The sequence below is a fragment of the Onthophagus taurus genome, chromosome 1, assembly GCF_036711975.1.
Source record: "Onthophagus taurus isolate NC chromosome 1, IU_Otau_3.0, whole genome shotgun sequence".
NCBI classification, from domain to species: domain Eukaryota; kingdom Metazoa; phylum Arthropoda; class Insecta; order Coleoptera; family Scarabaeidae; genus Onthophagus; species Onthophagus taurus.
The window spans coordinates 3,631,949-3,659,673 of record NC_091966.1 but is presented as its reverse complement, the minus strand read 5'-3'; the positions used below and the strand labels follow the sequence as shown (position 1 = coordinate 3,659,673).

Sequence of the window (27,725 nt, the reverse complement as noted above, 5' to 3'; positions counted from 1 at the left end):
AAAATAGACAACAATTTAATGCTTAGTAACAATTAAAACTAGAACTAAAACTAGACCTAGAAGTTAGCCCGAAACTTTCTAGTTTTAGATCTAGTGTTAGTTCTAGTTTTAGTGCAATAAAAATATACAACATAGTGATATCTAGCAACATCATGTTTGGACTCATTTTAATGTTTTTTTTAATAAAGAATACATCATAAAAGAACACCATGAAGTTGTCCATTTGTCTATTATATGATAACTAACTTCAGATTTAAAATATCAGCCTCAATTTTGACATATTTGTAATCTTCATTGAAAATCCTTTAAAATAAGTACAAACACGACATAATTATCTTCAATATTAATGAAGTTATGGTCAACTTCCGGTTCGAAATGTCAACGTAAATTTTGACATATTTGTAATTGTTGTGAAAAATCCTTTAAAATAAGCCCAAACATGATACGTTTAATTCCAATATTACTCGAGATAAAAGCAACTTCCGGTTTGAAATGTTAATGTCATTCTGACATATTCTTAATTTTTATAAAATGTCTTAAAATTTGTCACACAAACAAAAATACAACAAAAAAAATTAAAAATTAAGGTTGGTATTAATATTTAATAATTAAATTTGTATCTTCATTGTTGCTAACTTCGGGTTTAACGTTTTTTTATTCAAACTTTTTTGTTTTTTGAGAAAAGTGCGTCATGTTTGGACTCATTTTAGAGGTTTTTTAATAAAGAATACATCATAAAAGAACACCATGAAGTTGTCCATTTGTCTATTATATGATAACTAACTTCAGGTTTAAAATGTCAACCTTAATTTTGACATATTTGTAATGGTCATTAAAAATCCTTTAAAATGAAAACTCGACATATTTATCTTCAATATTAATGAAGTTATGGTCAACTTCCGGTTAAGAATGTCAACGTCAATTTTGACATATTTGTAATTGTCGTGAAAAATCCTTTAAAATGATTCCAAACATGATACGTTTAATTCCAATATTACTCGAGATAAAAGCAACTTCCGGTTTGAAATGTCAATGTCGTTTTGATAAATTCTTAATTTTTGTAAAATGTCTCAAAATTTATCACAAAAACAAAAATACAATAAAAAAATTAAAAATTAAGGTTGGTACTAATATTTAATAATTAAATTGTTATCTTCATTGTTGCTAACTTCGGGTTTAACTTTTTTTATTCAAAATTTTTTGTTTTTTGAGATAAGTGTGTCATGTTTCGACTCATTTTAAAGGTTTTTTAATAAAGAATACATCATAAAAGAACACCATGAAGTTGTCCATTTGTCTCTTATATGATAACTAACTTCAGATTTAAAATGTCAACCTCAATTTTGACATATTTGTAATCTGCATTAAAAATCCTTTAAAATAAGTATAAACACGACATATTTATCTTCAATATTAATGAAGTTATGGTCAACTTCCGATTAAGAATGTCAACGTCAATTTTGACATATTTGTAATTGTCGTGAAAAATCCTTTAAAATGGGCCCAAACATGATACGTTTAAATTCAATATTACTCGAGATATAAGAACTTCCGGTTTGAAATGTCAATATCATTTTGATATATTTTTAATTTTTATAAAATGTCTTAAAATTTATCACAAAAACAAAAATACAATAAAAAAAATTAAAAATTAAGGTTGGTATTAATATTTAATAATTAAATTGCTATCTTCATTGTTGCTAACTTCGGGTTTAACGTTTGTTTATTCAAACTTTTTTGTTTTTTGAGATAAGTGCGTCATGTTTCGAACATTTTAAAGGTTGTTTAATAAAGAATACATCATAAAAGAACACCATGAAGTTGTCCATTTGTCTATTATATGATAACTAACTTCAGATTTAAAATGTCAACCTCAATTTTGACATATTTGTAATCTTCATTCAAAATCCTTTAAAATGAGTACAAACACGACATATTTATCTTCAATATTAATGAAGTTATGGTCAACTTCCGGTTCGAAATGTCAATATAAATTTTGACATATTTGTAATTGTCGTGAAAAATCCTTTAAAATGAGCCCAAACATGATACGTTTAATTCCAATATTAGTCGAGATAAAAGCAACTTCCGGTTTGAAATGTCAATGTCGTTTTGAGAAATTCTTAATTTTTATAAAATGTCTTAAAATTTATTACAGAAACAAAAATACAATAAAAAAAAATTAAAAATTAAGGTTGGTATTAATATCTAATAATTTCATAATAACTTCATTGTTGCTAACTTCGGGTTTAACGTTTTTTTTATTCCAACTTTTTTGTTTTTTGAGATAAGTGCGTTATGTTTGGACTCATTTTAGAGGTTTTTTAATAAAGAATACATCATAAAAGAATACCATGAAGTTGTCCATTTGTCTCTTATATTATGATAACTAACTTCAGATTTAAAATGTCAACCTCAATTTTGACATATTTGTGATCGTCGTGAAAAATCCTTTAAAATGAGTCCAAATATGATACCTTTAATTCCAATATTACTCGAGATATAAGAACTTCCGGTTTGAAATGTCAATGTCATTTTGACATATTCTTAATTTTTATAAAATGTCTTAAAATTTATCACAAAAACTTTTTTGTTTTTTGAGATAACTGCGTCATCTTTGGACTCATTTTAAAGGTTTTTTAATGAAGATGACAAATATGTCAAAATTGACGTTGACGTTTCAAACCGGAAGTGATTGTATTTTCATTAATATTAAAGTTAAATATATCGAGTTTGGACTCATTTTAAAGGATTTTTTATGAAGTTGACAAATATGTCAAAATTAAAAGTTGTAAGTTCGAACTTTTTGGTTTTTTGAGATAAATGCGTCAAGTTTGGACTCACTTTAAAGGTTATTTTATGATGATTACGAATATAATAATAAAATTAAAGTTGACATTGACAACTGAAAGTTTTTTTCACGACTAAACCCGACTGTTTCTAGTTCTCGTTCTAGTTTTAGTTCAATAAAAATATACCTACAACATAGTAATATCTTATGCTAACTAGCGCTACCTACCACTAGAACTAACACTAGACCTAGAAACATTCGGATTTAGTCCCACGTCTCTCAACACGGCTAAACCCGAATGATTCTAGTTCTAGGTCTTGAGTTAGTTCTAGTGATAGTGCAAAAGAACTAACACTAAACCTAGAACTAGAAATATTCGGGTTTAGCCATGCGTCTTCAGGCTTTTCTAAGTTCTTGTCTAAGACGCCTGACTAAACCTAAAACATTCTAGTTCTAGGTCTAGTGTTAGTTCTAGTTTTAATTATTATTTAACCCTAAATTCTTGTACATTTGAATTGATCTAAAAAAATTTTTTTTTGATTTAATCCACTTACCTTGCTTATAATTTCATCCATTTCATTTGCCCATTTTGAATTAAATACAACCTTTACATCCAATTAATTATGTGTTTTTCATTAAAAAAACTTAAATTAAACGTCAATTTTGACAAGCAACTGCAATATTTGGTTCTAAATCGCCATGGTAACCAAGTCAAGTTGGATAACCTTAAAATAATAAAATTTAATTCCGATTTTTTTTATCAATTCTAACCTAATTTTTATTAATTTAAAAACAATTCGAATTCTTTACGATTATCTCGCATTCGTACCAAATTCGTTAATTGTAATTAATTTAAATCGATTCTAATTAAGAAAATTAAATTAAAAATATCTTTTTTTGATTTAATCAACTTACCTTGTTTATTATACTCTAGATTAAGCAATTTTGAGTTAAATACAGCCTTTTAAACCAATTAAATAAAACTTTTTACTTAAAAAAACTTAAATTCAATTTCACTTTTGACAACCACCTGCAATATTTGGATCTTAATCACCATGGTAACCGAGTCAAGTTGGATAACCTAAAAATAATAAAACTTTAACCGTTATATAAAGTGAAATATTCGCTTTATATTTTAATATTTTTTTTATTTTGTTTTATATCTTTTTTTTTTATCAAACATATCAAATCATAACTACATTAAATGTGTGTCACCTAATTAATTTTTCATAATTGTTGAAACTGTCAATTTTTTGACATTTAAAGCTGCGAACGGTTTGATTGTAATTTAATATTTTCAGAGAATGCAACTTTTCTCGATTTTTGTCTTATACATTTATACAATATGATTTGATATGTTTATCGCGTAGAGAGATTTATCCTCTATCAAAATATGCAAAAAGAACATACCTATGCATCCCATTTAAAATAACAATGTTGGTTGCCATAGCATCGAAACAAAAAACAACGTAAACAAGCAAATATCGCCAAAAAATTACGACATAATTCATAAAGAATCTTTTATTTGAAACATTTTTCTTTAAAACCACAAAATACGAAGTTATTGGCTATATTCCAGACATTTGACACACACCTGTATAAAATAATAATATAAATCATTGCATTTTTAGGCAACTCATGTACCATTTATGGCAAAATTTGTCATATTCGCAAAAAGAGTAAGTGGTTATGAAGCAAGGGTGAGAGTATTTTGTATGACTGATGACAAAGAAGATAAAACGTTGGAACAACAAGAACAATTCACCGAAATTGCAAAAAGCAAAGATATTGAAGTTTTGGAGGATAAAGATGTTTTTATGGAGTTTGGTGGTAATTTAGTTCCAGTTTTGCAATCTGGCGATCAACCAAAATTGGGATTTAAAGCTTTTAAAGAGAATAGGGTTGCTTTTACAATGAGACTAAGAGATCCGGTAAATATTAATTTAATTCCCCCAATAAATTCTTTTTTAATATCTAATTCATTAATTTTTAAATAGGATGAAGACCCAAATGGAAGAATAGTTTTCATGAATGATCCGAAAGTAGCAAGAGGTGAACCAACTCAAACCCCAATTTGTACGCTAAATCTTTCACTGCCCAAAGATGTTCTCCCAGATAGAGACTCCCAATCGGATCTTTTATCTTTGGATAAAGACCATAGTTATTTACACCATGGTGGAATTAGTCACCCGGAAACGATTCATAGAGCAGATTTCCGGTTAACTGATATTTGTAATTTATTAGAAAAAGATTGGGAATTATTAGCTTCTGAATTAGATATTCCACCATCGGATATTGCTTTAATTAAAGAGCAATATCCCGAAAATAATTCTCAACAAGCGATGATTATGTTTAGGTTATGGTTGAGGCAAAAAGCTAATAAAGCAACAGGAAATTCTTTAGAATTAGCTTTACATAAAATCGGACGTTCCGATATCGTTGATAAATGTATTTGCAACGTTGAATTGGTCACTGATGACATGGAAAAAGCTTTAGCTAAAGTTAGATTGGATCAATCCGGTTTTGATAGTCTCAAGGACGAACTTGGTTCGTCAAGGGATGCTTCGCTTAAACGAGATGTTACTTTAAAAATATTTAATCAAGACGAAATTGATATTAGTGATAAAAATGGTGATTTTTTCATTTTTATTTTATACATTAAATTTATATATATATTTTTTTAGATATATCTGATAGGGATTTAACCGATACAATTAGCGAATGTTTAACTTATAATCAAAAGAAAGAAAACGAAATCATCGATTCAAATTTGAACGAGGATATTCCTAAAATTAAAACGGAAATTTTAGAAGGAGTCGTGGAACATTTTAATAAATTGGATATGAGTCCAATTGCGAAAGAACGAGTTTCTATGAATACGCCTCCTCCGAGTCCAGCTGATCTTAAGATTGAAAATGCGCAAGTTTTTCAACAACAAGAAACCCAACCATCAGTTAATGGTAAGATTTTTTTAAATATTTCTATGATTGTGGTGATTTGATTTTTTTGATAACATGGGCCTGCGATGAAAATCTTTTGAAAAATTGTTTTAAGTTTTATTTATAAATTGTCAAAATTGTTTATGATTATTTCGAACCTGAATTTTGATAATTTGCAATCAATGTAACAAGGTAATAGATGTGGGTATAAGAGACTATATGCAAACTGTATTTCAATCTTCAAAATTTGAAATTAAAAGTTATTTTATTTCTTAATTAAAGTTGAAATTGACAAAATTTCTGTCTGAAGCCTTTTCTGTTTCTTCTCGCTACAACATCTTCATTTAACTTAGCCAATACTTTCTCCAGATTCATGTGATGTCGACATCACATTAAGTTTAGTTTTAATTTTTTTGGTTTTTTCAATTTTTATATATTTTCGGCCTTTTATTTCAAAATTTAAAAACTTTTTCTATTCATTTCATATAAAATAATCATTTTAAATATCGTTTTTGGCCTTAAAATATTTAATACGTAATATTTTTAAACATAACCTCAAATTTTACAGCGTGATTAAATAAGAAAATGTGTCTAACAGATTTTTCAAAAATTTTATATAACTTTTCAAGTTTCAACATGTGGTCCAATTAATTGACGTTGTGTCCGAAGATGACTTCAGAGTCGAAACACGTGTAACACATAAAAATAAAATTTATATGGTTCATCTTTTGAGGCCAAAAAACTGAAGTTTTTTGTTTTCCTTCTCTTCTATATCTAATCTTCATTTAAGTTCCTCATTATAGGGTTTAGACATAGATTTGCAAGTGATTTCAAAGCCAAGTTGTTTACATGGTGTGATCAGGAGACTGTGGTGATTGTGCGAGATTCGTTGTTGGTCTTGTCAGTTTATTTTGTATTGCCCTATAAAAGACGAGATTGAAAAAATTAATAATTTAATAAATAATAAATTAATAATTTCACCATTAAATTTTATTTGGTCTTGCTTCCAATGGCTATAAGTTATAGTTGCAGTGTGAGGTGATGATAATCATGGTAGTCAAGGCCTCTGATTTAAATCGCTAGAGAATGTAAGAAACTAGAAACACTTTGAGCAAAGGTCCAATTTACTAAATTCTTTTCCTTACAACGTTATCTCGCCTTGAATTGTTATAATCCCAATCTGACATCTCAATAGGTTATTGTAAAGCGACATATATTGGCACATCTTCGGATTCTAGATCATTTCTCACTTTCTCAGAATGGCACAATAATTTGGCCAATCGGGATTGTTTTTTTATGATTTGGCGAAGATGCAAGGAGATCATCCCGAATGCTGGAGTGCGTTGATAAAGAGACTGACACATTAAGTCAACTCCCATCAAAACGCAACAATTAGGAGCACTCAAAATATATTTTAACATTGTAGCATGCTCAAGATCAGCAAAATTTGCTTCGTGTTGCGTTCTTCCTGTTGTTCTTCTGCTTGGATTTGCGCACCGTTTCCTGAAATGTACTTTCTTCCCACAAATGACAACACTTGTATTCTTATAATTCTGAAATTTGTCGAAATTTTGATATTTAAAAGTTCCCATACATTTTTATCGTTGTATATTACCTTTCTTGCCACTCCTTTGCATCACCGCTACATCGTCTTTTATTTATACCATTACAGTTTTGTATTAAGTGTTTGGTTTCATTTCGTGGGATGTTGAACATCTTTTCCTTTGTGGATCTTCAAATGTTAGGGATGTTAATTGAGATGTCTAGCATACATTGTTTAGAATGAAGAAAATTAAATTAAATAGATAAAAAATATACATTAGCTTCTTCTTTCTCTTAGACTTGTCGGTGTGTTAATTTTGAGGTCATTGACGGAGGACCTCCTGGGAGATGGATCGGAACAATCCAGCAGATTGTTCTGCCATCTTTTTGGAGGACGGCTTCCTGCTGGTTTTCCCTCCATTGTTATACCCGGTAGTTTATGCTCATCCATACTCTTCATATAATAATTTGGCCAATCGGGATTGTTTTTTTATGATTTGGCGAAGATGCAATTAGATTATCCCGAATGCTGGAGCGCTTTACGTTGAGATTTCTCGTATTACCTTATATAGCAGTGCGTTGATAAAGAGACAAGCACATTAAGTCAACTCCCATCAAAATGCAACAATTGGGAGCACTCAAAATATATTTTCGCTATCTTTTCCGAGAATATTCTGAATTTCAACATTGTAGCATGCTCAAGATCAGCAAAATTTGCTTCGTGTTGCCTTCTTCCTCTTGTTCTTCTGCTTGGATTTGTACATCTTTTCCTGGAATGTACTTTCTTCCCACAAATGACAACACTTGTATTCTTATAATTCTGAAATTTGCCGAAATTTTGATATTTAAAAGTTCCCATACATTTTTATCGTTGTATATTACCTTTGTTGCCACTCCTTTGCATCACCACCACATCATCTTTTATTTATACCATTACAGTTTTGTTTTAAGTGTTTGGTTTCATTTCGTGGGATGTTGAACATCTTTTCCTTTGTGGATCTTCAAATATTAGGGATGTTAATTGAGAAGTCTAGCATACATTGTTTAGAATGAAGAAAATTAAATTAAATACATAAAAAATATATGTTAGCTTCTTCTTCTTCTTTCTCTTAGACTTGTCGGTGTGTTAATTTTGAGGTCATTGACGGAGGACCTCCTGGGAGATGGATCGGAACAGTCCAGCAGATTGTTCTGCCATCTTTTTGGTGTTCTTTTTGAAGGACGACTTCCTGCTGGTTTTCTCTTCATTGTTATACCCGGTAGTCTATGCTCATCCATACTCTTCATATAATAATTTGGCCAATCGGGATTGTTTTTTTATGATTTCGCGAAGATGCAAGAAGATCATCCCGAATGCTGGAACGCTTTACGTTGAGATTTCTCGCATTATCTTATATCGCAGTGCGTTGATAAAGAGACAGAGACCCTTCTATCGTTTGTCTTTATTTCAGAGGTCATACATATTTCAAATAACTTCGAAATATAATGAGGTGGACGATAATTGTAAGGGGTTCTCACTAGGAAGGTTTAAATTTACACAGAAAAATTCTTGTTTTCTTGAACAATGTCTACATGGGGGCAAACGTTGATCTGACATGTTTTGCAATCTTGTTGTTGTATCTAGCTGTTGCTTTGTAATTTTTGGCCGAGTCATGTTTTTCTTTTTTTGTTTCTTAGGTTAGTTAGAGCAGCTGTACTAACTAGTACAAGTTGGAACTCGCCTATTTTCCTTTGTATGTTTTTTTTTATACAATTAAGCTTATTTTCTAATAAAGGCATTTATTATTAAGTCAACTCCCATCAAAAAGCAACAATTGGGAGCACTCAAAATATATTTTCAACATTGTAGTATGCTCAAGATCAGCAAAATCTGCTTCGTGTTGCGTTCTTCCTGTTGCTCTTCTGCTTGGATTTGCGCACCTTTTCCTGGAATGTACTTCCTTCCCACAAATGACAACACCTGTATTCTTATAATTCTGAAGTTTGTTTCTTTGTTGAAATTTTGATATTTAAAAGTTCCCATACATTTTTATCATTGTATACTCCTTTGCATCACCACCACATCATCTTTTATTTGTACCATTACAGTTTTGTTTTATGTGTTTGGTTTCATTTCGTGGGATGTCGAACATCTTTTCCTTTGTGGATCTTCAAATGTTAGGGATGTTAATTGAAAAGTCTAGCATACATTGTTTAGAATGAAGAAAATTATTAAATACATAAAAAATATACATTGGCTTCTTCTTCTTCTTTCTCTTAGACTTGTCGGTTTGTTAATTTTGAGGTCATTGACAGAGGACCTCCTGGGAGATGGACTGCTAGTTGTTCTGCCATCTTTTTGGAGAACGTCCCTTTGCTGGTTTTCCAACCCTACCCAACTCAACCAAACCCAACACAACCCAACCCTTTTTTTTTTTTTATTTATAGAGGGGATTAGGAAATCTGCTACCAGACACCCGGCCTAAGTTCTCATGCGGCCGGATAGTGACGGGTTGGAAGCAATTCCGACCGTCTAAAACCCTTCCCCCTCTCTTCCCGGCACCGCCCATCAGGGCATTTCATCGGGGAAAAACATACCCTTTTCCTTCACTCCTTGTGAATGACCATGCCTTTTCCGTCTCGGCTTCTTACGGGAGGAGGAGGCAGCACTCCGCCGATCTTCTAAACTCTTCTTACCATCTACCTGCCAATACTATCCACTTCTACTACTTGTTCCAACTATGTAGGTGGCTATGACCTTCCCATCTCGGCATCCTTCAGGAGGAGGAGGCGTCACTCCATTGCGTCAGTTGTCGGATCCGAAAACGATACAATACATTCCCCTTACTTTTTGAAAAACAACTACGTTACAACGTACCTGAGTGTGGGGGGGATTGTTTCCCCCCCCAGCCATTTTTTTTCCTTCTTCAGCTCGGTGACCATTTTATCTCTCTCTCCGCAGCCCCTACTTGCCTCGATCGCACACTTCACCACGGGTTTCACATGGAGAGGCGTTTTATGGAGGAAACGACATAACATTACTTTTTATTCAGTTTGTTATTACATCATACGTACCTGGAAGAGGAGGGGAAGTATCCCCTCCTCTCCCATAACCTCCCGGCGACAGCTCCCACTCCGTCGTCTCCTTCTCCTTCATTATAGTTCTGCACATGTTCGCAATCGCCTCCCATCCCTCTTCACTCTTCAGCATCACCGTCTCCATGTTTGATACACTAATTTTCTGGCCACACTTCTTTTCACACACCCCTCCTGCCACATCTTCACCGTTCTCTCTTTGAGCTCGTTTGCCGCATCTTTCCCTCTTTCGCACCCAACCCAACACAACCCAACCCAACCCATACTCTTCACCTTGCTGCACCATTCTCTTCTTGGGTGTCTGCCTCCATCGTACAAGTTCTACATCCCACACTGTTCCTGGATGTTTCTAATTTTGTCTTTTCACGTTTTGTCTAGGATAGTTCTTAAAGTTTTCATTTTAGCAACCCTCAGAATGTTTTTCGTCTTGTTGGTATCTTCACGAGTCATACTGTAGGTCATAATGGGTATTATGCAAGTTTGTGACTGCAGTAAATGTCCATACCTAGATATCTGAAGGTATTCACTTGGTGGTCCACAACCAGTTTATACCTGACTGGTTCCTTGGCAAATGTCATGGCCTCTATTTTATTTATAGATATTATCACATTGAGGTGTCGTGCCAACTGGTAGAACTTAAAAAGTTGTCTTTGGAAGTCATCTTCAATCTTTGCTATGATAACTGCTACTATAAGCTATCTATAAGCTATTTCCTTCTTTGATTCCTGCTGCTGTTTTGTTATTTGAGATTGTGTCTTTGATAAATTATGATTTTGTGGTTGCTATTAAGCTTTCTATGGTATTTTGTAGTTTCGAGTAAAACTTCGCTGATTCTTCTGCGTTCTTGGATCTGATTGATTTCTGTGTATTCATTTACTTATTCCATGTCTTCTATGTTCTGCGTGTACGTTTTTTAAGCCGACACCTAATCTAATAATTATATAAATAAACTAAGTAGTAATTAATTTAAGACAATTTTACAATCGCAGGTCTATGTAAATCCTTTTTTTTTATTTTGCACTAAGTACTCTTTTTTTTATGAAACATGTGTTTAAGGTTTTTGTTGTACATTTTTGACTTTTTATTAATTTCGTTTTACTTTTATTAATTTTGGTTGGTGTACCATTTTTTTACCATTAATTATAATTTAATACATTTACAGAGGAACTTTTTTTTTCAATTTTATGTCCTATGCAGGATTGTGTGTGTGAATTTTAAATTGGGTTTTAATTTTCGTTCGTTTATTATTTATTTTACATTTTTTTTTAATTGAAATTTTTTTACTAACTTCGCCAGCACCTTTTTTTTACTAATCACCCCCCCATAATCATGCCCATTTTAATATGCTGACCATTAATTTTTATTCGTTTATATGCGTTTGTTTTTAGTTAACTCGTTTTTTATTTAGTTTTTGTACGCTTTTTAATTCCTCACGCTCCCCTTTAATTTTTGCTGCTTCCTTACAGCCTTTTTAACAAACGTCTAAGTCTCTCTTATCTTTATGGACAACGTATAGGGTGACTTATAAATAGAGCAGGTATTCTTTTTACCATCTGATTTAAATTTTTTTTAATTTTTAAATCAGGTCGTAAACATTTTAGCGCTCACATTACTTGACACAAAATTTTTTATTATAAGCCACACTATAAGCTTTCATAAATAGAAGTGCTGTAGTCTTTTTGTTTTCCCTAAAGGAGAACTAAATCCTCCAACATCAACATCTACACCCACCAAACATTTTATTCCACAAGAAGATGAAGTAATTAATGAAATTAACGAGAAAATCGTGGAAGTTGAAATAAACGAAGAACCGAAAGCTTTAATTTTAGAAGAAGAAAAAGTGATTATTCACCAGGAAATCGATCCGATTGAAAAGCTTAAGCAAAACGTTAATGATACATTAACATTTTTACATTCTGAAAGAAACGATTTTCTTCCCGATGAAGATATCATCATACCAAGTAGAAAAGATGACCACGTCTCCCAAGATATTAATTTAGATATGATAAAGAAATTGGATAAAAAATCCAATTTACGTTTAGATTTAGACGTTGATAATAATGAAATGATAGTGAATAACGTTAGAACGATCGTTTTAAATGAAATTACGGATGTTATTAAAGAATTAGATGTTGACGAAGAAGAATTGCGACAAGAAGTTGAGCCTCAAGTTAACGAAGTTATTCGCGAAGCCGAAGATGTTGTTAATGATTTAAAAACAACGGGGAAAGATTATATTATGTACAGCACGGATACTTTATCCAGCAATGAAGACTTTGATTTACCCCAAAAAAGTAACGATTTAGAAGAGAAAAATTGGGCTGAGAGAAACGCCAATTGGAACGAATCTACGTCAGAGCAAGTTACAGGTTCCTCAAATAATTGGACCCACACCCCAGATGAAAAAATTAATTTTTGGACGGAAACTATAGAACAACTCGATGAGGAAATTGAGAGTGTTGATGAAGATGTTAAAGAACAGCAACAAAATGAACTGGAAAAACTTGCAAATGTATTGTTAGAGACGAAAAGTGAGTTGGAGGAAATTAAAAATCAATTAAAAGAGCTTCCCGAAAATGTTCAACCACAAAAAACGAAAGATTCATCTCAAAATCTTTATGAAAACATACCTTTTAATATAAAAGAAGAAACAAAGAATTTCGTTGAAAAAGAAATGAATTACGCCGAAGTAACCAAAAAAAATTTAAGACCAACCGTAGAAATACCCAAAAAAATTGAAGAAACATCCTTAAACGATTCTTTAACAAAAGCCCAAGAAGAAGCATTTAAATTCTTAGAAACAGAAATTTCGAGTCCTTTAACACCATCCCCGAGAGACCCCCCAAAATCAGTTTCATTCACGCCCGATTCCCCATCAAAATCAACCACCGTAACCACAATCATAACAGGTACCCCAAAAAGTAGCATACCAATCGCAAAACCTCGCCAAAGTAAAGAATTCGTCGAAGAACGAGTATCTTCACCAACCGAGAGCGAAATATTAAGTAAAATTCCCGTTTGCGCCTCAAATTCTAAAGGAAAAGTAAAAACGATTAAAAAACATTCTAAGGATCCCCTAAAAGAATTTGTTAAGTTAACTCAAGATGTTAATTGGGACGAAGAGAACGTTGTTATTAAAAGTGCCGATCCGATTGTAAAAACAACCGTTACAAGGATAATTACGGAACATTCGCCGAATCAAGTTGAGAAAATTAGTCAATTTGAGAAAGATAAAAGTAAAATTCCTGTTTATCATACGGTGACTGAAACGATTACGAGAGAATGTAGTTCGGAAAATAATTCGACGGTTAAGGGTAATAGTAAAATTCCGGTGCTTGTTTCTGAGACTACGAAAATTTTGAGTCCCGAAGAGAAAATGTCGTTGATTTCGTCTCAAAAGTTTCCGTCGGTGGAGTCTAGTTTAGTTTCTCCCGGTTCGGATAAGACGAAAACTTCTAAAGGGAGTACAATCGACTCGGATTCGGATACTGATAGTAGACGCAGTCCGCCTCTTAAAGGTATACTGAAGAAAAGTAGCATTAGAACGGTCGGTAGTTCTAGTGGATCAGATATAGCGCTTCATGAAGGTGGGGCCGAGCTTAGTGACGATGATTCAGGTAGGAATTAGTCACGTAGTGTGTTTTTAACCTTCCCCATATTTTATTAATAATAAAACAGAATAGATGCTTTAGATATTATTTATTCCTATTTTATTTATTTTTTTTATGAAACATTCAAGTTAAATATAAATTAGAAATATTTTTGATGTAGGAATTGTAGTTATATTTTAGAGAGCTTTTTGAAGCTAGAATAATTAAACTTTTTATACATATTTGTTACCATCAGAATCATAAAATATTGATGTTTGTTTAAATATTAACCAGAGAAATTTTTAATGGCTCATCAATTTTTATACGCTGTTCATTAATTAAATAAAATTGAAACTAAAATTAAAATTATTTAAAATATAATAAAATATGTACGTTTATTTATAAAACTAAATGTTTTTTTTTTAATTTAAATTATTAAAAAGTAGATACATTTTTTTTAATTCTTTTTATTTTAGTTTCAACTTAATATTTTTTTCCTCTGAAACGAACTTTATCACAAACTTTTTTGTGCTTTGATCCCGAATTACGAAATTGTCAATTTTTGTAGGATCGGTGTGAAAATCCATCCTATTATGCTGCTCGTCAATAATTTGATCTCACGTCTTCATTAAAATACTAAAAGGTTCTTAAAACAAGATAGATAAACAGATAAAAACCAGTTAAGCATGTTTACTTAACGTCTCAATAATACCTCATTTGTTGCACCCCAATTTGTGGTTGCCCGAATTTTCTTGCAACTATCTTTGTACGTGTTTGTCTAACATGACTACTCATAACAGTGACTCCTTTGCCTTTGCTAATGAGATAGAGGGTCGCCAATGTAACCTTAGATTTGCTTGTAGAAAGACTGAGCCTTATTAGAACTTAAAACAACCTCATACCAAAAATTTCTTAAGTCTTTTTCAAAGACTGTTGAGGTTTTGTTCAACTTGTCAGTGTTCTCCTTCTATACCAAGTTTTACAAGTACAAGTACGATATCAATGAGTACTAAGTCTAAGGCTAGAATTATTAGTTTTCGTGATCTCCGTGGTATTGACGTTTGTGCCTTTGATAAGGCATTTGATGAATTGGGAAGCTGTCCTTGATCTTAATACAACTGATGACAAACTGAATTGCTTTAATGATGCTATGTTATCCTTATTTGATTTTCATGCACCTGTGATTACTAAGGTAATCAGAAAGCGTGCTTTGCCATGGATCACTTGAAATGTCAGGCAAATGATTAAACTAAGGAATTATGAGGCTTAGGAATTAGAAAGCATTTGCTAAGTATAAAAGGATTAGGAGTCAGCAGAGTTTTCAATATTATAAGACTCTACGAAATTACGTCACGGGTGCTATTATCTAATGAGAGCTATTATTCACGAAGGTTAAGGTTATGTCACGAGCGTAGCGAGTGGCATAATTAACCCGAGTGAATAATAGCTCATTATATGCGAGTAGAATACTATACTTTGTCCACGACTATTGAAATTGATTCCATAAATTTATTTTTTAAATAAATTTTTGAATAAAGGTTAAACGTCAATGTGACACAAATCCAATGTTACTAACTGTAACCAACTTCACAACAATTTGTCAAAATTAAGTGTCAGTTTTATAAAACGTCGTTTTCTTTACAAAAATTAATTAATTTATGCTTAAATCATACGAAAAAACGAATTTGTTTAGGTTTTTTAATGTCAAACATTTAGAAACTCCTAAAAAATTGAATTAAACTGACGTTTTTTTACTTTTAACGTTTCAAATAATTATTATTAGTCTGGTCAAGATGGCTACCCGTGAATAATGATTATTATTCACCGCTATTATTCACTCCGTGAAAAATGACTACCATTTTGTTTTAGAAAACTCATTCATAAGGTATATATTATAAGGTAGTCGTGGACAAAAGTCATTTTTTGAAAAAAATTTAATCGTCGGTGATTCTAAGCGTTTGTGGAAAAACCTAAGAAGGTTTAACGTGTTGAAATCTTCTGCTATTTCGTTGCCTTCTCATTTGTCAATACATTTTTTAGTAACAGTGTAAATGACTTCTTGGTTACTCCTGATATTAATCTTCTTGCTTTTTATAACAATAATAGGATGCATCCTGCTTGGTCCATGTTTGCATTTAGTGAGGTCTCTACTGAGTGTATTCAGCAGATTTTATTGAACCTAAGGTCTACAGGAGTTGTATCTGATGGAATCAGCCTGGATATGATTCGACTCTGTTGTCCACGTATTCTTGACGTGCTTGTACATCTTTTCTATTTTTGTTTGATTCATTCAGTGTTTCAGGATTGCTGGAAGTATGGTTGTAAGGATCTGAGGCCCATTACAATTCTGCCGTTTTTTTCAAAGATCTTAGAAAGACTTATGATAAAGCAGTTAAATATTTATCTGGAAACACATTGCATTTTGTCTCTTAAGCAGTCGGGGTTCAGGAGACAGTTCAGTTGTGATTCTGCACTCCTCGATTTGACTGATGATGTACTCAGGTCTCTGGACCAGGGTAAATGCACAGTATTAATTTTACTTGATTTCATTAAGGTCTTTGATATCCTTGATCATAGTCTCCTGTTGTGCATTTTGAAGTTTATTGGATTGTATGTTCATGCAGTTAAGCTATTCGATAGTTATCTATCAAATAGGGTTCAGTCGGTTGAGCTGAATTCTGTTTTATCTGATTCTGTGATCGGCACTTCTGGTGTTCCTCAAGGTTCTATTTTGGGCCTCGCCCTTTTCACCATTTACACTTGCGATCTATTTTCCAAACTTGAGTATTGTTCTTATCATCTGTATGTGGCTTGAGAATAAATCCTGATAAGACTCAGGGTATCATATTCTCTAAAACAGGTGGTGGGTTTGTGGATGGGTCTCGAGTTCGGACGAGGTTAAAAATTTGGGCTTCATTATAGATAGTCAATTGAGTGTTGGTAGGCATATAGGGTTGAGATCAAGCGGTTATTATGTGATAGCCTAGTTTTGTCCAACTTCAATTATTGTAGTGTTGTTTTTAGCTCTTGCTTGTCTTTTGAATCAATGCGCAAGGTACAAGTTGTTCAAAACTCTTGCTTGCGCTTTGTTTATGGCGTTAAACGAAGAGATCATATTTCCCCCGTTCTAATGTCTAGTGGTTGGCTGAATATGAAACAAAGATTCCGTGTGCAATATTTGTGTCTAATTTATAGGATTCTTCACAAAGGGAAACCTCCATACCTTGTTCATAAAATAAGACTTAGAACACCTTTTTTTACCGGATTGCGCAACTATGGAACTCCTTGTCTGTCGAGGTTAGATGTGTTTGCTCATCCGCGCAGTTGAGGAGGTTGATTATTCGGAAGACTCTGAATACTAACTTTTGATTTTTTAATGAGAGTTGAGGATGAGAATTGTAAATTTTGATTTTACTTTTTTTTAATTAATTTTTTTTCTTTTGTTACTCAGTATACGATTTTGTTGTTTTTTCTGTTTTAGTTTGTCTTGGTACAAGTTAAAATCAGTGGTAGTGTTGCTACCTTTTTGTTCTTGTACCATTTGAGCCATTATAATTTGAATACTTTTTTATTTATTTTAGTTGTAAGGATTATTCTTGTTATCATTATTTCTGGCTCAATAAACAGTTTATTATTATTATTAAGTTTGGTACACTTATAGACATCTCTTTCAGCGGGAGGGAATTCTTGCACTATTCTAAACCTAATCTGGCGAATATTATCATAGATTATGTACTGGATAGCAGCATTCCTTGTTTTACTTTTCAATTGCCAATTATCTATAAAAATACAGATGCTACTACTAATGTACGTCCTTCTGGACACACTTTCCTCGAAAATTGGATCAACTCTTAAGTTGGTCAGGTCTTCGCATCAATTTCTGTTTACTGTTCCTTGGAAGAGTAATAATCCTTGACTTATCCCGCAGATAAATTATCAATAAATTAAGTCAGAATTTGATTTTTAGATTCTTTGATTTAGTCCATTATCTCAAACAATATATTCTGAAACATGGAAAACCATAAATAATCTATAGCCATTTGACACATCATTTATTTCTTAACACCTACAAATAAACCCAGAATGATTTATTGAATATAATTGAATAATTTTTAGTTTGAATTAGATAATCAATATTTTATATTCTACCGGTAACAAATATTTATAAAATGACAGCGATTATTAATTATTATAAACGCTTAAAATAGTTCTAATGAAAATTTTGTTTTCAATATTTTTCGCTTTACCCAGTTTTAGAGTAAATTGTAAGAAACATTTTTTTGTACATTTTAACTTGAGCTTGCTTCAATTTCTATTATGTGTACGTTTTTATTTACTGTTTTAAAAAATAACTTTACTCTTTACTCTTTGTTACTGTTTATTGTTTTCAATTCTATTATTTCCCATTATTTATTATACTATAATTTAATTTTTTTAATAAAATTTTTTAATAATTTTTTATAGTAGCATTTAGCAAAAATCATTTTTAAATTAACATCGATCGAAAAATTCTTACAAATTAACACTCAATTCATTCAGCTTTTATTAATTCTTTTAATTCCTTTTTAATTCTCTTAACAAGGTGACAGTTTTTTTTTACAAACTTTTTTTATCAAGAATAAATTCGATGGTTAATTTAAAAACGGTTGTTTATTTTTTTGTTGATATTTTAAGTTTTTCTATAAACTAACAGAATGTTATTGCCCAGCATCAAAGATCACCTTAGACACCTGGCATGTTGTTTCCTGCCTGTTATGGTCAATTGTCGCGTTGGCCACTAGCATGATCGTATTGGCACTCCTAGCGCACAAATAACGGTATGCAAATCAATATGAACACAGAGTTATTATTATTTTTCATCATTTATTTTATTTTTTTACATCCACACTACAACACATACAGACAAAACTCCATCCGGTGTCTGTGTGCGTGAATAAGACTTGAAGAAGTTTGAGGATGTATGAGAAACACAAAACACAATCAAATAATTTTATGATTACGCAAAGAAACAACTTTCCAGAGTACTTTTTTCAGTCAATTCTTTCTATTTTCAATTTTAATATCTCTAAATTTTCTTACTAATAAAACAATTTTTATTTAAACAAATTAATTAAATCTTATTAAAATGAGGCATGATAAATTTACTCACTACCCACACTGAAATATACTCGTTTGCTTGCGTTTAACATTTTTGCTCTGTATGCAAAGAACTTCATTTTTTTACTAAGCCTGTCGCACCACCTGCTTGCTTAATGTTATTTATTAAAAAAAAATTTCGATCGATTTGCTTCTGCTTAAACTAAAAAAAAATAAAATAAATTAATCTCTTTCTTATTAAATTATTATTATTAATTAAAGTGGTCGTTGCAAGTTCTTTTCGTACAGATCTTTAACTTATACGAAGTTAGCTCCCAATTAACTACGATTTTTATGTATAGTATTTTGATTATAATAAGAGAAGCTTTTAGCCGATTTTGAAAATAATATCTCATTCGAAAGCTTAATGTTTGCCCAATATAAATTTAAAATCTGTTTCGAATTTCGCTAAAACGCCAAAATATTGCCAAAGTATACGAAAATAACACAAAAATAACCTTTTTTAGGTGGTCATATGTGGTTTTATGTCTTGTTGTTGGTGAAACACAGGATTTGAAACGTTTTAAAAAAAGTTTTAGTAAACTTTATTCTTAACGCTTATGCTCTTTTACACTTTTGCTCTCCGATGCATAAATATAGAGAAAAATTCGAAATGATGTAAATTAGACGAAATCATGGTACGGGATTCGGACCGGTTTAGAAAAAAAGTTTTTGTATAAAAGTTGTAGTAAACTTTATTCTTAACAATATTGCTCTTTTACAGTTTTACTCGTTGATGCATAAATATCGAGAAAAGTTCAAAAAGGTGAAAATTAGACGAAATCGTGGTTTTACATCTTGTTGCTGGTAGCACGCGGGGTTGGGAACGCTTTATAAAAAAAGTTCTAGTATAAAAGTTATAGTAAACTTGATTCTTAACAATATTGCTCTTTTACACTTTTGCTCTCAGACAAATAAACATTGAGAAAAATTGGAAATGGTAAAATTAGACGAAATCGTGGTTTTACATCTTGTTGTTGGTAGAGCACGGGGTTGGGAACGTTTTATAAAAAAATTCTAGTATAAAAGTTATAGTAAACTTGATTCTTAACAATATTGCTCTTTTACAGTTTTGCTCTCAGACGAATAAATATTGAAAAAAAATTCGAAATGGTAAAATTAGACGAAATCGTGGTTTTACATCTTGTTGTTGGTAGCGCACGGGGTTGGGAACGTTTTATAAAAAAAGTTCTAGTATAAAAGTTATAGTAAACTTTATTCTTAACAATATTGCTCTTTTACAGTTTTACTCGTTGATGCATAAATATCGAGAAAAGTTCAAAAAGGTGAAAATTAGACGAAATCGTGGTTTTACATCTTGTTGCTGGTAGCACGCGGGGTTGGGAACGCTTTATAAAAAAAGTTCTAGTATAAAAGTTATAGTAAACTTGATTCTTAACAATATTGCTCTGTTACACTTTTGCTCTCAGACAAATAAACATTGAGAAAAATTGGAAATGGTAAAATTAGACGAAATCGTGGTTTTACATCTTGTTGTTGGTAGAGCACGGGGTTGGGAACGTTTTATAAAAAAATTCTAGTATAAAAGTTATAGTAAACTTGATTCTTAACAATATTGCTCTTTTACACTTTTGCTCCCAGACGAATAAATATTGAAAAAAAAATCGAAATGGTAAAATTAGACGAAATCGTGGTTTTACATCTTGTTGTTGGTAGCGCAAGGAGTTGGGAACGTTTTATAAAAAAAGTTTTTATATAAAAGTTATCGTAAACTTGATTCTTAACAATATTGCTCTTTTACACTTTTGCTCTCAGATGAATAAATATTGAGAAAAATTCGAAATGATAAAATTAGACGTAATCGTGGTTTTACATCTTATTGTTGATAGAGCACGGGATTCGAACGTTTTAGAAAAAAAGTTTTTGTATAAAAGCTATAGTAAACTTTATTCTTAACAATATTGCTCTTTTACACTTTTGCTCTCCGATGAATAAATATTGAGAAAAATTCGAAATGGTAAAATTAGACGAAATCGTGGTTTTACATCTTATTGTTGATAGAGCACGGGATTCGAACGTTTTAGAAAAAAAGTTTTTGTATAAAAGCTATAGTAAACTTTATTCTTAACAATATTGCTCTTTTACACTTTTGTTCTCAGATGAATAAATATTGAGAAAAATTGGAAATGGTAAAATTAGGCGAAATCGTGGTTTTACATCTTCTTGTTGGCAGTGCACGGGGTTGGGAACGTTTTATAAAAAAAGTTCTAGTATAAAAGTTATAGTAAACTTGATTCTTAACAATATTGCTCTTTTACTGTTTTGCTCTCAGATCAATAAATATTGAGGAGAATTGGAAATGGTAAAATTAGACGAAATCGTGGTTTTACATCTTGTTGTTGGTAGAGCACGGGGTTGGGAACGTTCTATAAAAAAGTTCCACTATAAAAGTTATAGTAAACTTGATTCTTAACAAAATTGCTCTTTTACACTTTTGCTCTCAGATGAATAAATATTGAGAAAAATTCGAAATGATAAAATTAGACGAAATCGTGGTTTTACATCTTATTGTTGATAGAGCACGGGATTCGAACGTTTTAGAAAAAAAGTTTTTGTATAAAAGCTATAGTAAACTTTATTCTTAACAATATTGCTCTTTTACACTTTTGCTCTCCGATGAATAAATATTGAGAAAAATTCGAAATGGTAAAATTAGACGAAATCGTGGTTTTACATCTTATTGTTGATAGAGCACGGGATTCGAACGTTTTAGAAAAAAAGTTTTTGTATAAAAGCTATAGTAAACTTTATTCTTAACAATATTGCTCTTTTACACTTTTGTTCTCAGATGAATAAATATTGAGAAAAATTGGAAATGGTAAAATTAGGCGAAATCGTGGTTTTACATCTTCTTGTTGGCAGTGCACGGGGTTGGGAACGTTTTATAAAAAAAGTTCTAGTATAAAAGTTATAGTAAACTTGATTCTTAACAATATTGCTCTTTTACTGTTTTGCTCTCAGATGAATAAATATTGAGGAAAATTGGAAATGGTAAAATTAGACGAAATCGTGGTTTTACATCTTGTTGTTGGTAGAGCACGGGGTTGGGAACGTTCTATAAAAAAGTTCCACTATAAAAGTTATAGTAAACTTGATTCTTAACAAAATTGCTCTTTTACACTTTTGCTCTCAGATGAATAAATATTGAGGAAAATTGGAAATGGTAAAATTAGACGAAATCGTGGTTTTACATCTTGTTGTTGGTAGCGCACGGGGTTGGAAACGTTTTATAAAAAAAGTTCTAGTATAAAAGTTGTAAAAAATTTTATTCTTAACAATATTGCTCTTTTACCCTTTTATGCTCAGATGCATAAATATCGAGATAAATTCAAAACGGTCAAAAATAGATGAAATCGTCGTTTTACATCTGGTTGTTGGTAGAGCACAGGATTCAGAACGTTTTAGAAAAAAAGTGTTAGTACATCTTTGATAAAAGAAACTATGTTAAATCAAATGATGAATAGATCTTGCTAATCGAGTACATTTACGAATTATGACCACTTAAAAAAAGTAATTTTCGTGTTTTTTCCCAATATTTTGGCGTTTTAGCAGAATTCGAAAGAGATTTCGAACCGGTTATTTCCACTCTCCTATTGTCCAATGATTAAGCTTACAAATAAAATATTTTTCATCAAAATCGGTTGAGAGTTTCTCTTGTTATAATCAAAATAATTAGGGGCTAACTTTACATAGGTAGATCTTTATTATTTTAATTCATATTAGTAGCGAATCTTGCCGAATCTTTTTTTGAGAGTTTTTTAGAGAAACGAATGAAAGAGCATGGATTTGAAAAAAATTTACTTATTCGATTATTATTTTTATTTAATTACGTTTATACTCGATTGGACACGACGCCCTTTCTCTCTACACTTCAGCTTTAAATGTTTCTCATCTACCTAAATGTTTAATGTAGTCTTTATGCTATTTGGATTTTAAATTTTAGAAGATTTCTACCAACACGATCCGCAGTTTTATGAAACAACCACAGAGGAAATCGATCCGATAACAGGAGCAAGGTTTGTTCTTTTCTTTTTTTAATTTATATTCACTTTTCTATTTTTACTTTTATGTTTCGTACAAATTTTATTTTATTCTTATAGGACCACAATTCGGACTGTAACACATTCTTACACAATATCCCCGGAAACCAGGACTATGCAAAACGTTCTGAATCATTTTATGGCACAAGAAAGAAATTTTCAATAGGCTCTACGGATACACAAACGGTTATTGTATATAAAATAAAATTCAAGCCACGTTAATTATAGTTGTAAGGATTTAAAACGAGATGAAATTTTATGGTAACCTATCTAACTGTCCCAGTAAATCACGTATTAATTTATTTTATATACTATTTCCAAAAAAAAAAGTAATTAATAATAAAGCTATTTAAAAATCGTAAAATTTGACCAATAGAATTTGTTGAAACGTAACTCAAGAAAAGAGTTTATAGTAAACAATTAATTAAAAAGAAAGTGTTTATTAACGTCTTTCATTCCGATTATTTCGTACATTCTTCATACAGATTTTTTTTGTAGTGCCTTATTTGTATCTTTATACGCTTTATTTTTTTTTTTTTTGTTTTTAATTATTATATTAAGGTGCGAGCTTTATCTTAATCTAATTTTTATTGTACGCTAAACTATGCTAAATAATCAAGTTGAAAATGGTACTTGTTATTACCTTCCCCTCCATTGCAGTTAACGGGTTTGTGAGATTTTAATAAAAAAAAGTTGTAGGAATTAATTATTATATTATATATATATTTGAAAGAAAAGAGAGTATAGATTTAATATATTACTATGGAAAAAAATTAATATATGCATAAACAATATTAAAATACCCCTTAAATTTAAAAAGAAATGGTTATTACGACCACTTTTTATCGCTTGATATTATCGGATTACCTTATTATTATTTTTTTTGATGTTCTTTTTGATGATTATACCGTACGGATAGGACTAGAACCGCGGCTGCTTCTTACCGTTATTATTACTATAATTAAATTGATAGAGGTTATTTTAAAATGAAACAGTGAGAAAAATAAATGTGTGTAAAATCTTGATATATATATTTTTTTTCTTTTCATCATACTCCTAGTCTTAATGTCACACTGCTGAACATAGACCTCTTTCATTTTTATCCAGTTCTCTCTGTATCTAATTTATTATTATTATTTTGAGTCAATCCAACGTGCCCTTCTCTTATCCATTCTTGATCATCACACTTTATCCGTCTTCAATCTCTCAAATGGGCTACACTTCTTGCCCAATTCCATTTGAGTTCTGAAATTCACGTAATCACTTCAGTAACTTCTGTTAGATCATCGTCAATTACTAGATGGACACAAATTAATTAATGCCACGAAATTATTGGAGGAATGCTTCCATAAAGGTACAATATCGAACACGTGGAGCTAAAGTGGTACTGTTATACGAAAGAGGAGACAAAAGAAAGCTAGAAAATTACTGACCCATTCTCTGTATGTATAAACTATTGACAGAAATAATAAAAAAAACTGGGAAAATAACAATGAAGCTCCTAATAGAGAAATCAAACGAATATAATAGTGATGGAACGGATAATGATTTTGCGAAAAGCCGGATACTGGATATTTGGCATCCCCTTCGGCCGGATATCCGGTTATCCGGCATATCTATCCGGTAAATGTCCAATAAAGTATGTTAACTTATTTGGATCCAAGATACAAAATGAACTTTTTTGATGCTGATTTAACTAACGAAGCAACTCTAAAAAGAATACATATCTAATTTAATTAATAATTGGCGATATTTCCACAAGGATCCTTCAAGAAATGAATTTGATAGCGAATTTTACAAGTTATCGATGAAAATTACAACATCGAAAATTTTATCAAAACTTCAAATATTGGATTCTCAAAAACTAAAAGTTGTTTTTGAAAACGAGTTGGTTCATTGGAAAGAGGACACTTTTATTAACACTTTGGGTAATTTTCATACTCATATTCCAAGAACTGGATTTTATACGAATTTTTAAAACTTAATCCGCGAAAATTGAAAAATTTGAAAAAATTGTCAATTATTTCAAAAATTTATTTCTCAAGAACAAAAGTGATTTTTCAAAACGGCTTTTTGCATTATAAAGAGGATACTTTTATTAATAATTGTTGATATTTCCACAAGGATCCTTCAAGAAATGAATTTGATAGCAAATTTTACAAGTTATCGATGAAAATTACAACATCGAAAATTTTATCAAAACTTCAAATATTGGATTCTCAAAAACTAAAAGTTGTTTTTGAAAACGAGTTGGTTCATTGGAAAGAGGACACTTTTATTAACACTTTGGGTAATTTTCATACTCATATTCCAAGAACTGGATTTTATACGAATTTTTAAAACTTAATCCGCGAAAATTGAAAAATTTGAAAAAATTGTCAATTATTTCAAAAATTTATTTCTCAAGAACTAAAAGTGATTTTTCAAAACGGCTTTTTGCATTATAAAGAGGATACTTTTATTAATAATTATTGATATTTCCACAAGGATTCTTCAAGAAATTAATTTTATAGCGAATTTTGAAAGTTATCGATGAAAATTGCAACATCGAAAATTTTATCAAAACTTTAAATATTGTTTTCTCAAAAACTAAAAGTTATTTTTCAAAACGGGTTAGTTCGTTGGAAAGGGGACACTCATATTAAGATTTTGGGAAATTTTCATACTCATATTCCAAGAACTGGATTTTATACGAATTTTTAAAACTTAATCGGCGAAAATTGAAAAATTTGAAAAAATTGTCAATTATTTCAAAAATTTATTTCTCAAGAACAAAAAGTGATTTTTCAAAACGGCTTTTTGCATTATAAAGAGGATACTTTTATTAATAATTGTTGATATTTCCACAAGGATCCTTCAAGAAATTAATTTTATAGTGAATATTGAAAGTTATCGATGAAAATTGCAACATCGAAAATTTTATCAAAACTTTAAATATTGTTTTCACAAAAACTAAAAGTTATTTTTCAAAACGGGTTGGTTCATTGGAAAGGGGACACTTTTATTAACACTTTGGGAAATTTTCATACTGATATTCCAAGAACTGGATTTTATACGAATTTTTAAAACTTAATCGGCGAAAATTGAAAAATTAGAAAAAATTGTCGATTATTTCAAAAATTAATTTCTCAAGAACTAAAAGTGATTTTTCAAAACGGCTTTTTGCATTAAAAAGAGGATACTTTAATTAATAATTGGTGATATTTCCACATGGATCCTTCAAGAAATTAATTTTATAGCGAATTTTGCAAGTTATTGATAAAAATTGCAACATCGAATATTTTATCAAAACTTCAAATATGATTTTCTCAAAAACTAAAAGTTATATTTCAACGCGGGTAGGCTCATTGGAAAGAGGACACTTTTATTAACACTTTGAGAAATTTTCATACTCATATTGAAAGAACTGGATTTTATACGAATTTTTAAAGCTTAATCGGCGAAAATTGAAAAATGAGGATACTTTAAATTAATAATATATCGTATATGCATAATATATCGTATTGGGATTGTTGCATTGAGATTGCTAATGACAAACCTGATATAAATAAAGTTGTACTAAATGAAAAATGTCCTATTGGGGTTGAACTTGATTGATAACAATCTAGTGCAGAATCACTGCAGATAATTGCAGTGTCCAACACCTAGAAGAGATACTAATTCCTGTGAATGATGGAGTACTAAGTAATAGGTTTTTTTGGTAACTATTCGGTATCCGGCCGAATTTTAAAAAATGGCCGGATAGCCGGGATACCGGATAGTTGCCGGATATCCGTTCCACCACTAGAATATAAGATACCTTTGATACCATCTGCAACATATCAACTTCATGACAAAACAAAACCGATACGTTTGAAGAGGAGAATCTGCCAACGGGACAGCCTATCTCCTATGTTTAAAGGATTGAACTGTACTAATAAAGCACTGGACATAAATGGCCGAATAAATGCAACAAACACAAAAGACCTGCAAGAAATCATGGCAGAATTAATTGGGATTTAAGATAAATTTATATAAAACGAAAGTTATGTTCAATGTAGACCACAGAATATCAAAAGTAACTGACCTGATCAGGTATGCTGCAAAGCAAAAATGGACGCAAAAATTTGCTGGACACGTGAAACGAATGGAAATGGACAGATAGAGTATATTCCGTTGATTATAAAATTGATTGCTGATATTAATTGAATCCAACGAGCAAATAATCGCCGTTAATGGAAAATGACCTTGAAAAGGCTTATATTTAGCGATGGAATTGAATGCTAACTAAGAAGAAGTTACTCGGTCGCGAAACGAAACACAGTTTGAAGTTTTTTAGAACTTGTTGCGGTTTCAGCACAAGTCATAACTAATAATACGTATTGGTCAAACGTTTTGTGTTTTAGACAGATTGACATGTTACTTTTGAAGGTATTCTTCAGTTTGCCATATTCTGTCCATTTAAGAATTATTCTTAACTCTCAAAATCTTTATTTGGTTCCACTAAGAACTAGGTTCGTCATGTATTTTGTTTTGGTTGTGTCGATTTTGATCCCCACACTAGCGCCAACTCTGTGAAAATCATGCGGCATCTCTTCTCATCACTTCAATA

At 31.0% G+C, this 27,725-nt stretch overlaps 1 protein-coding gene across 9 annotated transcripts in view; it reads left to right on the top strand.

Moving 5' to 3' along the window:
* LOC111418996 (ankyrin-3-like) overlaps positions 1-24,159 on the top strand; it is a 101,865-nt gene extending 77,706 nt beyond the window's left edge. For 5 of the 9 annotated variants that reach the window (XM_071194557.1, XM_071194548.1, XM_071194575.1 and 2 more), the window contains 6 exons: positions 4,423-4,722; positions 4,789-5,422; positions 5,476-5,751; positions 12,042-13,964; positions 23,038-23,110; positions 23,195-24,159. In XM_071194557.1, the coding sequence (XP_071050658.1) occupies positions 4,423-4,722; positions 4,789-5,422; positions 5,476-5,751; positions 12,042-13,964; positions 23,038-23,110; positions 23,195-23,300 (3,312 nt within the window). In that variant the 3' untranslated portion in view covers positions 23,301-24,159. Of the gene's footprint in view, positions 1-4,422; positions 4,723-4,788; positions 5,423-5,475; positions 5,752-12,041; positions 13,965-18,630; positions 18,755-23,037; positions 23,111-23,194 lie in introns of those variants that run through there. The other 4 variants (XM_071194552.1, XM_071194560.1, XM_071194556.1 and 1 more) reach the window with 4 other exon arrangements.
* The last annotated feature ends 3,566 nt before the right edge of the window (positions 24,160-27,725 follow it).